The sequence below is a fragment of the Pristiophorus japonicus genome, unplaced genomic scaffold (genome assembly GCF_044704955.1).
Source record: "Pristiophorus japonicus isolate sPriJap1 unplaced genomic scaffold, sPriJap1.hap1 HAP1_SCAFFOLD_1191, whole genome shotgun sequence".
Taxonomy (NCBI): Eukaryota; Metazoa; Chordata; class Chondrichthyes; family Pristiophoridae; genus Pristiophorus; species Pristiophorus japonicus.
Window position 1 is genome coordinate 4,651 of NW_027250855.1, and position 13,634 is coordinate 18,284.

The window sequence follows — 13,634 nt, forward strand, 5'->3', positions numbered from 1 at the left end:
CCTTTTATAGGCCTCACCATGCTGCTCCTGCCTCTCACCGACTGCTGCTGCCTGTGGAACACCTGCTGGGCCTTTTATAGGCCTCACCATGCTGCTCCCGCCTCTCGCTGACTGCCGCTGCCTGTGGAACACCTGCTGGGCCTTTTATAGGCCTCACCATGCTGCTCCCGCCTCTCGCTGACTGCTGCTGCCTGTGGAACACCTGCTGGGCCTTTTATAGGCCTCACCATGCTGCTCCTGCCTCTCACCGACTGCTGCTGCCTGTGGAACACCTGCTGGGCCTTTTATAGGCCTCACCATGCTGCTCCCGCCTCTCGCTGACTGCCGCTCTAGTGCAGGAGATCATTTGGCCCATCATGCCACTGCCAGTTTTTTTCAAAGATCTATCCAATTAATCTCACTCCCCTACTCTTCCCAAGCCCAGCAAATGTTTCCTCTTCAAATATTTATCCATTTCCCTTTAGTGTTACTACAGAATTTACAACACAGAATCAGGCTATTCAGTCCAATTGGTCTATGCTGGTGCTTATGCTCCATAGTAGCCTCCTCTCCTTACTTCAAATCAGGACATTCTAATAGTTTCTCACTTGTGTATTGTATTGCTTTCTCTCTCAATTTACTAATCTAGCTTCCCCTTAAATGCATCTGCTATTTGCCTGAACTGTTCTTGAGTTAGCAGGTTCCACATTGTAACTGCTCCTGCAGTAAAGAAGTTCCTCATTAAATTATTTTTATTCATGGGATGTGGGTGTCACTGGCAAGGTTGGCATTTATTACCCATCCCTAATTGCCCTTGAGAAGATGATGAGTCACCGCCTTGAACTGCTGCAGTCTGTGTGGTGAAGGTGCTCCCACAGTGCTGTTGGAGCTAGAGTTCTGGGATTTTGACCCAGGGATGGTGATGTATTTCCAAGTCCGGATGGTGTGTGACCTGGAGGTGGTGGTGGTGGTGGTCCCCCCATGTGTCTGCTGCCCTTGTCCTTCTCGGCACTAGAGTTTGTGGGTTTGGGACGTGCTGCTGAAGCCTTGGTGAATTACTGCAGTGCATCTTGTAGATGGTACACACTCTGCTGGTGGTGGAGGGAGTGCCAATTCCTATTGGATTTGGTACTGGCTGTCTTGTATTTATGTCCACTTATTTTGGATTCTCCCAAAGTGGAAACTCCTGTCTATTGAATCAGCTTCTACCATTACCTTCAGGCAGTGCTTTCCAGATCATAAACTTGCTGTGTAATGCACATCTCTAGGCGCCTCTCCCTGGTTCTTTTGCCAATTATATTATGTGTTCTTTGGTTAGAGACCTTCCTGCCACTAGAAATGGTTTCTCCCTATTTACTGACAAACCCCTCAGAATTTTGAACCTATCAAAAACCTCCTTGACCTTCTCTAAAGAGAACACTCCTAGTTTCTCATCTATAACTAGTGGTCCAGTGACTCAATAGATCATTGAAAGCTGTTACACTGGGTAAATATTTTTCGGTATGTTTCTGAATAGTATATTAAATTCTGGAAATGGGATCTGATTGATTAGTTTTGTAGCTTGTGTTTGTTCAAAATTGCAGCAAAATGCCTTTTGAATTTTATTTTGCTTGCAGTGTTGGGTGTGCTAGCGACCAACTATGTCTCCAGTATTGCCAGCGGGGCAGTCCCTTGCATGGACGATGCTGTTACCTCCATGGCCAGACTAGAAAACTCGGCTGCTGTTCTACAGGCCTCTGCTTACTACAGGCAACAGATGGAGCAACTGACAGAGATGCCAATGGAAACCAAGGACCTTTCGGACATCCATGGGAAGTGCGAAAAAGGCGCCCTTCAAGTCTTTATGCAGCGTTCCTTCAAAGACCACAACCAAGAGTACCAAAAACAAGTGGTGGTAAGGGTTCCTGCACTCCTTTTCTGCGGCTTATCTTCACCTTTTTGGCTGTTGATGTTCCTTGGAAGAGTGCCATTTTTACCCTGTGCTGGATATTTACAAAATATTTTTTGTGTTCCTGGGATGTGGGTGTTGCTGGCAAGGCCAGCATTTATTGCCCATCCCAAATTGCCTTTGAGAAATTGGTGGTGAGCCACCTTCCTGAACTGTTGCAGTCTGTCTTCTCTCTCTGTTTGGTACAACTGAGTAGCTAGCTAGGCCATTTCAGAGGGCAGTTAAGAGTCAACCACATTGCTGTGGGTCTGGAATCATAGGCCAGACCGGGCAAGGACAGTAGATTTCCTTAAGATAAAAGATCACAGGGTTGGGGGTAATATAGGATTGGCTAATGAACAGATCAGTTTGGTTCATTTTCAGGTTGGCGGTTGTCCTATCTGTAACCAGGGGGTGCTGCAGGGATCAGTGCTGGGACCCCAACTATTTACAATCTATATTAACAACTTGGAGGAAGGAACCAAGTGTAACGTAGCCAAGTTTGTTGACTATACAAAGACGAGAGGAAAAGCAATATGTGAGGGACACACACAAATCTGCAAAAGGACATAGACAGGCTAAGTGGGCAAAAATTTGGCAGATGGAGCATGTTGGCAAGTGTGGTCATACACTTTGGCAGAAAAAAAAATCAAAGAGCAAGTTATTTAAATGGTGAAAGTTTGCTAAGTGCCGCAGTACAGCTGGACCTGGGGTTCCTTGTGCAGGTACAGCAAGTGATCAGGAAGGCTAATGGAATCTTCTCCTTTATTGCAAAAGGGGATGGAGTATAAAAGCAAGGAAGCCTTGCTACAGTTATACAGGGTATTGGTGAGGCCACACCTGGAATACTGCATGCAATTTTGATTTTCATATTTACAAAAGGATATACTTGCTTTGGTGGCAGTTCAGAGAAGGTTCACTAGGTTAATTCTGTAAATGAGGGGGTTGACTTATGAGGAAAGGTTGAGCCTCTACTTATTGGCATTCAGAAGAATGAGAGGTGATCTTATCAAAATTTATAAGATTTAGGGGGCTTGACAAGGTGGATGCAGAGGATGTTTCCACTGATGGGGGAGACTAGAACTAGGGGGCATGATCTTTGAATAAGGGGCCGCCCATTTAAAACTGAGATGAGACGTTTCTTCTGGTTGTAAATCTGTGGAATTTGCTGTGAAAACGGGGACATTGAATACATTTAAGATAAATAGACAGTTCTTAAATGATGGGTTATGGAGAGTGGCAGGGAAGTGGACCTGAGTCCATGATCGTATTAAATGGCGGAGCAAGCTCGAGGGGCCGTATTTCTAATGTTATGTTCCAAAAGACATTGGGAAACAAATGGGTTTTGCTGACAATCTGGCATCCTGGTCACCATTAATGGTTGTAGCTTTTTAAAAAAATTCAGATTTATTTAATTAACTGAATTTAATTCCCCAGCTGCCGTGGTGGGATTTGAACTTGTCTCTGGATCATCAGTCCAGCCCTCTGGATTACTAGTCCAGTAACATAACCACTATGCTACCCTACCCTATTGTCACTAAAGTAACTATTCTTTCTAATTTCTGTAGAAGTGCATTATGCAGTCTTTTATTCTCCCCAGCCTGATATCATTGTCCTGATAATCCTCTTGGGCCAAATTAAAGTGTAATCACCCTTGTGGTATATTGATCTGATCCCACTTGTAATGCTGGTCTCATTTTGCCCCAGTGCGACCTTGCGCATCAGTATCTAGACATCTGCGTGAAGAATGAGCAGGTGTCCCTGGAGAAATGCCAGCAACTCCTTCAGAGCCTTTCTACAGAAATGGACCAAAAACTACAGGAGGGGGTTTACACACGGCCCGGCGGGTATCGGCTGTATGCCGAGGACCGGAACACGATGGTGTCAAACTACCACTCTGCCCCTGGGAAGGGGATAAAGGTAAAAAAAAAAACTAGTATGGTCGATAGGACTTTTGTTAAAATATAAGCTGTAGGGGAAATCATAGGCTAGTAATTAGTGGCAGTTGCAAATGTTCATATTATCTGGGGTGAATTATCTTCCTAAGCTGTGATCGTTCAACATTTGGAGTCTAATTCTGGTTAACAGGAAGTTATAATGAGGTCCCAGAAAATTAGTTCAACAGTTAGAATGGTTGCTATATTGAAATTTTTGTCAGATGAAGTATTTAAGGTTGACGGGTTTGTGCAGTGAGGCCTCTGGGAAAGCCTATAAGGTGGCGGGGTATATTGCTGGGATACTGCAGAATAAAGCTCTGAATACTATAGTTACTGCAATGCTTTAGTATGATATGTAAGTCACGTCGCAACTTTGGTTCCCATGGTGGGTGTTGATTGAAGTCTGTCATTTCCATAAACTGCCTGAAATTGCTGTTTCTGGGAATCTACTCATTGTCTGTCTGATAACTAACTACTTGTGGCATATTCTGACCCATCAGTGGTGTGCCCCTTCTGGCTTGAATAGGGTATCTGTGTACTTTGCTGGGAAACCTCTTTATTCAATGCCAAGGCATATGTTGAATGAGTGAGGCTTCATGTGCCTTTCTTCTGCCTAATGAAACTAGGGGACCAGCTTCCACACCAAAGGAGGATGCGTTCACAGGTGTTTCAATGATGGACCTAATATTCCAGATCCTGAAGGGTGGAAGATGCCTGTATGTGGATTTTAACATGTGGTGACCATTGCACACCAGCCACCACACGGGCTTGTCAGAGCTAGGCCTTGGTCCAGTGGCAAGGGTTATCCAAGACAACTGGAGACCTGCTCTGCTGCACGGATACATATCGCAGTGTGGGCTGCCCCTGGGCCCCTGGCCCTGGACTCTCGCCTCCCTGGGCCCCGATCATGTCTCTTTGCGATCTCTTGTCGCTCCTTTGCCTCAATCTTGTCTCTGCTGTATCTGCCCATGCTCCAATCACGGACCTGGACCTTGATGACCTCACTCTTCGCTGCCGTTGCTCCCTGAAGTGGTACACCTCCACTCTTCTCCCGGGCCGCTGCTTGGCGTTCCTTTTATGGCTTCGACCTGCCGCTGGTGTTCTCACGCAGGTCGGGGCCTCCACTCTTCTCCTGGGCCGCTGCTCGAGGCTCCTTTTATCCCACTGGAGATGGGTCCTCTTTATTTAGTATACGTCTGTTTTTTAAGTCTGCCTTTTCTGGGGCCTCTTCACCTTGGCTAGTCTCACTTGCCAACCCTTTCCCTGTACAATTTTTTTTTCCCTTTCAGGTACGTATCGAATTCCCTTTTGAAAACCATGATTAAGTCTGCCTCCACCACACTTTCAGGCTGTATATTCCAGATCCTAATCACTTGCTGCATTTATATTTAAAAAAAAAGTTTCCCTCCAGTTGCTTTTGGACCTTTTGCCAATCACCTTAAATATGTGACGTCTGGTTCTCCACCTTTCTGCCAATGAAATTTCTCTCCATCTACTCTGTGCAGATTCCTCATCATTTTGAACAACTCTATCCAATCTCCCCTCAACCTTCTCTGCTCTAAGGCGAACAACCGCAGCTTCTCCAGTCTATCCACACAAGTCCCTCATCTCTGGAACCATTCTTGTAAATCTTTTCTACACCCTGTTCCAAGTCCTTCCTAAAATGTGTGCAGAATTGGACACACTACTCCAGTTGAGGCTGACTGTTTTACTGTTCTTAACTTCCTTGCTATTGTACTCTGCCTTTATCAAGTCCAAAATCCCATAAGCTTTCAGCCTGCCCTGCTAGCTTCGATGATTTGTGCACGGCTTTTAGCTGTGTATTTAAACCTGATTCACATTAAAGACAACTTTTCAACAGTGGGTGTGATGTGTCATCATAGGCCGTCCCTCAAAATCGAGGAAGACTTGCTTCTACTCAGTTCTCAGGTGACTGTACAGTCCAATATGGAAATTAGCCTCCGTCACAGGTGGGGTAGACAGGGGTTGAAGGAAAGGGTGGGTGGGACTGGTTTGCCGCACGCTCCTTCCGCTGTCTGCGCTTGTTTTCTGCATGCTCTTGGCAATGAGACTCGAGGTGCTCAGCGCCCTCCCAGATACTCTTCCTCCACTTTGGACAGTCTGGGGCCAGGGATTTCCCAGGTGTCGGTGGGGCTGTTGCACTTTATCAAGGAGGCTTTGAAGGTGTCCTTGAAACGTTTTCTCTGCCCACCTTGGGCTTGCTTCCTGTGTAGGAGTTCAGAGTAGTGGTTGCTTTGGGAGTCTCATGTCAGGCATGTGAAAAATGTGACCTGCCCAGCAGAGCTGGTCAAGTGTGGTCAGTGCTTCGATGCTGGGGATGTTGGCCTGATCGAGGACACTAACGGCGTGTCTATTTTCCCAGGGGATTTGCAGGATCTTGTGGAGGCTTTGCTAGTATTTCTCCAGCGACTTGAGGTGTCTACTGTATATGGCCCACGTCTGAGCCATACAGGAGGGCAGGTTTTGCTACAATCCTGTAGACCTGTATGTTGATTACCAAGACGGGTTATTTTGTTTGCAGTCTGACGAATTGGTGTCAACAGCAGTTAATTAGCACCTTTAATTATCGACTCTGACCTAATTAATTTTGTTGCAAGAATACACTAGAGATTGAAAAACTCCCCAATCTCTCTAGTTGGGGCTGAGGCACCTGTTCAATGATCCTGAACTGTGACAAGTGGGGTATATTGAGCACCTGAATTTCTAGGATTGATTGTAGAGAGGTTCCAGGAATTGGGAGATTTTTTTTCATTTGGGGAAACAAAGACTTCGAGATTGGAATCTGTTTTCAAAAGTAATAGATTGGCTGATGTTGATGGTTAGGGGATGGAAGAGCAGGGTTAAATTCCAATGTTGAGTATCATGCCCCTTTTGAACCAATCAATAACATTTAAAGTTTGGCATGTACAGCCTTCAGAAGGGAGCTGGGAGGGTTGGTGAAGGTACGCAAGTGTCAGGTGGGATTGTTGTGGCTTTTCCCCCTTGCACTCCAGTTCCACCCTTCCTGGTGACTGGAATGGGGGGGGAGGGGTCTGGATTGTTCATGTGTCACCATGTCTGAAGGGACAGGCTGGATAAACAGACAGTCTCTTCCTACCTTGCTCTTCCCTTTTCCTCATTCAAAGTTTATGCCCTTTGGTTGTCCCTTAAGGATTTTCTCTCTGATTAAAATAACGTTTCCCATTTAACCTTGACCATCAGGTTTGAAGACTCTGCTTCTTGCTGAGAGATCTAACTTCTCCAGTATCTCCTTGAACATTAAATGCCATCTGGTATCTGCTTTCAGTCACCTCCACCCTTGACATCCATCCTAAAATTTGGCCCCATTCTAAGTGTGTCTTTTATATGTTGGCTTTATCCCTGCACTTGTGTACTTTGGGACACATTTATAAAACCTAGGGTCTTGTGTTTTTGCAACTTGTCACCCTACATCTTGAGCTTTGAGTCTTTATTCTTCAACCCATATTACTTTCTCCTTTTCCCCAAGTTTTTTGTTGTGTAATGAGATTCCTCTGAAAAATGCAATGCAGCACCTCACCTAGTAACAACCCTTTGTTTGAGGGAAATATATTTAATTCCAAACTTTTCATTGAATAATGCAGAAAGGTGTCATTTGACCATCTTTGAAATTCCACCCATCTGTGAGAACCAGCACTTGGTCCCACTTTTTTCTCCTCAGCCCTACAAATTTCTCCAGTATTTATCCAATTTCTGTTTGAAAGTTACTATTGAATCTGCTTCCACCCTTTCAAAAAAAATATAGAAATGTTGGTCTTTTTAAATTTCCCCTTAACCTTCTCAGCAGTAAGGAGAGCAATCCCAGCTTCCCTAGTGCCTAAAAGAAATAAATACTTGCACTTATATAGCGCCTTTCATTACCATCGGACGTCTCCAGCACTTTACAGCCAATTAGTACTTTTGGAGTGTAGTCACTGTTGTAATGTAGGAATCGCAGCAGCCAATTTGCACACAGAGAAGGTGGTGAGCCTTCTCTGTGCGCAAACCAGATAATCAATTTTTTTTTAATGTTGATTGAGGGATTAAATATTGGCCAGGACACTAGGGATAACCTTCCCTGCTCTTCGAAATAATACCGTGGGATCTTTTATGTCCACCTGAGAGCAGAAGGGGCCTTGTTTTAATCTTTCATCTGAAAGACGACACCTCTGACAGTGCAGCACTCCCTCAGCACTGCACTGGAGTGACTCTGAGGCAAGAGTGCTGTCACTGACTGACTGAAATGCCTCATTTGCTTCAAAACAGGCTGAAGTGGTCCTTGCAGATTTTCTTAAGCGGAAGCAGGTGGAGGCGGACACCATATTGCAGGCCGAGAAGAAACTGTCTGAATCAGAGAAGTTGTTGGCAAGTAAGGACATGATACTGCTTTCTGCTTTTTATCTAACTATCTGAATGTGGTAAAGTTTCACCTACAGGAATCCTTCATGTAGTGAGTTTGAGATTAACATTAAGGGTATGGTAGCATAATGGTTGTTACTGGGCTAGTAATCCAGAGGCCTGGACTAATGATTTGGAGACGTGAGTCTCCATGGCAGCTAGGGAATTTAAATTCAGTTCATTAAATAAATCTGGAATTAAAAAGTTAGTATCCATAATGGTGACCATTAAACTATCAAATTGTCAAGAAAAACTCAACTGGTTCTCTAATTTCCTTTAGCAAAGGAAATCTGCCATCCTTACTTGGTCTGGCCTGACTCCTGACCAACAGCAATGTGGTTGACTCTTAACTGACATCTGAAATGGCCTAGCAAGCCACTCAGTTGTACCGAACTGTTGTGACAAAGTCAGAACTGTGGGAATACCTTCACCACATGGACTGCAGCGGTTGAAGGAGGCTCACCACCTTCTCTAGGGCGATTAGGGATGGGCAATAAATGTCAGCCATACCAGTGACTCCCACATCCCAGGAATGAATAAATAATTTTTAAAATTACTGTTTTTGAAGCCTTCCGTTAACCTAGTTGAATCTTTATATGGCGGTTGTTTAGTAAGGTTGGCATTTCGGTTGCTGTAATTTCATAAGTGGGTGTTATGCAACATTTGGAAAAACACGAAGAAATGTGATTTTATTTTTAGAATTCCTTGCATTGTTTCCGCCTCAAGTCTGGTCCATTAATGTGGGTAAGTTAGTCACCTGATCACTGTCTGAAATCTTGCTGTGTTTGGAACGGCTGTACTCCAGATTAGTGTCTTGTATGTGAAGTGTTTGAGAATTGTAGAAATGTGAGATTGGCTTTATGTATTTTTAGCTTGATCAGCGGAATTCCCCACAATAGATTCCTAGAGTGTGAAGTGCTCATTCGAGTGCCAGTCAAGAACTTTGCATCATATTGAATATCAAGAAATCTGTTCCAAACATCCACCACTTGACCACTGCAACGTATAAGATTGAGGGGGCTTGACAAGGTGGATGCAGAGAGGATGTTTCCACTTATGGGGGAGACTAGAACTAGAGGGCATAATCTTAAAATAAGGGGCTGACCATTTAAAACTGATGAGAAATTTCTTAGGTTGTAAATCTCTGATTTGCTGCCCTAGAACTGTGGAAGCTGGGTCATTGAATATATTTAAGACCAAGATAAACAGTTTCTTAACCGATGAGGGGTTATGGGGAGCGGGCAGGGAAGTGGACCTGGGTCCATGATCGGATCAGCCATGATCATATTAAATGGAGCAGGCTCAAGGGGCCCTATGGCCTAGTCCTGCTCCTATTATGTTATGTTCACTGGAAATTGCAACAGACAGTTGCATTAATATATCTTTAACATATTAAATCGTCCCAAGTGCTTCAGTGGCATTTGGAAAAGTTTGCATGAAATTCAGCATGGATTTTAAGGCAAATAGTGTTTGACAAACCTGGAGTCCTTGTGCAACAGAGAAGGTTAAGGTTAGAGCAGTTGTGTTTATGGGCATTCAATTTCAACCAAATCCCTATGGGGGTAAAAGGATACTGACAGTATGGATATGAAATTGGCTAAGGGACAAGAATGGTAAATGCTTTTCCCCACACTTGAAAGTATACAGTGGTGTGTCTTTCCCCCCCAGGGGTCAGTATTAGGACACTGCTCTTTCTGATGTATGTATATTTTAAAACATTCATTCTGGGCGAGTGTCGCTGGCATTTATTGGTGAGCTGCCGCCTTGAACTGCTGCAGTCTGTGGTGAAGGTACTCCCACAGTACTGTTGGGGAGGGAGTTCCAGGATTTTGACCCAGTGACTATGAAAGAATGGCAATATATTTCCAAATCAGGATGGTGTTTAAATTGGAGGGATCTTGGGGTATATGGGGCATAATTTCAAAATTTTCAGATGACTTGCTGCTCAAATGTAGAAAAACAATGAGGATAGTAACAGACCTCCAGGAGGGCATAAACATACTGGTGAAATGGGTAGACAGATAGCAGATTAAATTTAATGAAGTGTGAAGTTGTATATTTTGGTAGGAATAATGAGGCAATAAGTTACAATTTTAAAGGGGGTGCAGGAAGAGACTTTCAATGTGGAAGGTGGTAACAAAAACACTAGGATCCTCCTTTGCTTCAGAGTACAAAAGCAAGGAAGTTATGCTCCAGCTTTAAAAAGACACTAGCAATACCTCTGCTAGGGTATTCAGTTCTGAGCATCACTTTAGGAAGAATGTCAAGGCCTTGGAGGTACAGAAGAAATTTATTAGAATGTGTCCAAGGATGAGACTTCAGTTATGTGGCGAAGCTGGGGTGTTTCTCAGAGCAGAGAAGATATTAAGAGGAAATGAGTTGTTTTGATAGAGCAAATAAGGATAACTTGTATCCAGTGGCAGAAGGATCCATAACCAGAGGATATGGATTTAAGATGATTGGCAAAATACATGAGCTGAGAGGTTATGCTTGAACTGTATAAAACACTAGGCCACAGCTAGAGTACTGCATACAGTTCTGGTCACCACATTACAGGAAAGATGTGATTGCACTAGAGAGGATAGAGGAGATTTGAGAATGTTGCCTGGAATGAAGAATTTTAGTGATGAAGAAAGATTGGATAGGCTGTGGTTGTTTTCTTTGGAACAGAGGAGATTTAAGTGTATAAAATTGAGGGGCCTAGATAGTGGATAGGAAGGACCTATTTCCCTTAGAAGGGGCAACAACCAGGGGGCATAGATTTGAAGTAATTGATAGGAGAATTTGAGGGCAAATTTCTTTGTGTGGTGGGGGTCTGGAACTCTGCCTGAAAGGGTGGTAGAGGCAGAAACCCTTGCCACATTTAAAAAGCACTTGGATGTGCACTTGAAATGCCATAACCTACAAGGTTCTGGACCAAGAGCTGGATTAGGTTGGATAGCTTTGTTGGCTGGCAGGGACACGATGGGCCAAAAAGGTCTCCTTCCGTACTGTAAACTTCTGATATAACCAGAGGTGACATGTGACTATTTTATAACAAATGAGTTGTTGTGATCTTGATTGCATGATCTGAAAGGGTGGTGAAAGCTGATGAAATCGACACTTAAAAAGGGAATGGCATATTTGCCATATAGGGCTATGGGAAAAGACCAGGTGTGTGGGACTAATTTGGTAGCTTAAACAGAGCCAAAATGGGTAAAATAATCTGACTGGCCTCCTGGTGGCTGCAGAGCTTTGAGGGAATTTGAGTTTGGCCTAGGTCAGCTATAGACAGGGCTGGCAATGGTCGAGTGATAAATTGGGGATCTGCAAGAGGCCAGAGTTGGAGGAGTGCAGAGACCTGGGGGAGGGGGGGGGGGGGGGGTTGTAAGCTGGAGGACATTGTGGAGATGGGGAGGGGTGAGGCCATGGAGGGATTATAATCGCTCAACCATTGGTGACTGTGCCTTCAGCTACCTAGGCCCCAAGCTCTGGAACTCCCTGCCTAAGCCTCTCTGCCACTCTACCACTCTCCTTGAAGATGTTTCTTAAAACCTACCTCTTTGACCAAGCTTTTGGTCACCTGTGCTAATTTGTACTTGTGCAGCTCTGTCAAATTTTTATCTCCACTCCTGTGAAGTGCCTTTGGATGTTTCACTACATTAAAGGCGCTATATAAATACAAGTTGTTTGAAGGCAGGATGAGCATTTTGAAATCGAGGCATTGTCACAAGGGTGATGGATGGGTGTTACTTAGTACTAGTTAATTAGCCTGTTCTTCTCTTCCCCCCCCCCCCCCCCCTCCTCCCACCCCAGGTGAAATAGAGAAGGCCGTCCTGATGGAACAGTTGAATAAGGCTCGGGAAGAGGAGCTGTTGAAGTTGAAGCAACTGAGGCAAGATGAGCAAAGAACCAATGAGGAGAACCTTCGCCAGATGAAAGTGAAAATGCTGGAGGAGAGGGAGGAAATGCTGAAGGAACAGGAGCGGGCCCTGGAAAGCCTGATGACTGAGCAGCAAGCCATTTTGGAAAGGGGCTTCCAGGAAAAGGCTGAGCTGATGGAAGAGCAAATTCAACAGCTCAGGGAGCAGGAGCAGCAGACGCGGGCTGGCGGCCTGGTGAGCTCCATAGATTTCATGGGGATCCTGCGTTCTATATTTAACGTGGCAAGGGCGCTCGCCACTGGCTTTGTTGGTGCGGATGGGGAGTAGTCCATTGAAGTCGTTGGATTCCTGTTCAAATTGATGGAGCTCCAAATCCGAAAGATTTCACTGTTTCATTCAATGTGTGGCACATCTCGCGTGGTTGTACTTGCGTTTAACAGCACTTGTGATGTAAAGCTAAACAGCCTTTATAAAATTGTGTAAAATAAAATTTATTCTTGCTAAGCAACTTGTCAACACTCAATCTATCGAGGATCATCCCAGTGATGTCCTAGTTGTAGCATGATTGGGGTGATGTTGGGTGTTTAATGAATGAAAAAACATCATGGTCCAGAAATAGCTGTTGGAGACTTCCCGTGTGCAAATGCCTCCAATCTGAGAAATTTCTACCAAATCTACCTGGTGGTCTGAGGTTTGGAGACTTGCAGCCATGGGCCTCTATATCTGAAGGCCTGTGTAGAGGCCCATGTATCCCAGGGGTGTAAGCGCTTCACACGCATCCCTGGGATCATGTGGACCAGCCCAACCTATCAAAGTAGGGGTATTCCCATTCGTACTTATGCTGATTCCGCACACAGAACTCACCACAAGTATCATTGGGAATACCCCAAAAACACACACACTTTAAACATCATATTTAAATAATTAAAATGGAATTTAATTATTCAAAACAAATTAAAATTTTTGAAAATAAATTTTTATTTTAAAGGGTCTAAAAATAAACTTGCCTAATAATTTTAAATGTTCTAAGTTATTGAGAATTATATTTTACTGTCTTTTTAAAAGTCTTAGGCAGGTGTAAGACCTGCTTTTATTAGCACATCAGTCATTTGAGACAAATAGCAGAGGGATTAACAACCAGAGGGCATTGATTTGAAGTAATTGGTACTTAGTTTTGAGGGGAATTTTTTTTCATCCAGAGGGTTCATTTGCTCCTAATTAAACATGCTGTAATGTTTGGTTTCTTCCTGCAAAGCTCAGTCCAAATAATGGAGATTTGTACTCTGATTTGACACGAGAGTCAAACAGTGATTCTTAGTGGTAAGACTGGATTCTGCTCCAACTGTTTACAGCACCTTGAACCTCTCTGTTCATTCCACCAATGCTTCAACATCTCGATTTTAAGTGAAGGAAAGCTCAACCATCGAAACGACCAACCACGGGGCTAATTTGTTGGAGCAATAATCTTCTTAAATATATTCAACAACCCAGTCTCCACAGCTCTCTGGAGAT

The 13,634-nt window shown here is 44.1% G+C and overlaps 1 protein-coding gene across 1 annotated transcript; it reads left to right on the top strand.

Moving 5' to 3' along the window:
• Positions 1–1,595: 1,595 nt before the first annotated feature.
• LOC139242070 (guanylate-binding protein 1-like) lies at positions 1,596–12,505 on the top strand (the record flags this gene model as incomplete). The annotated part of the gene is made up of 4 exons (XM_070870216.1): positions 1,596–1,873; positions 3,614–3,826; positions 8,128–8,230; positions 12,055–12,505. Coding segments are annotated over 4 exons (989 nt in total), but the record flags the coding sequence as incomplete, so codon positions are not given.
• Positions 12,506–13,634: the final 1,129 nt, after the last annotated feature.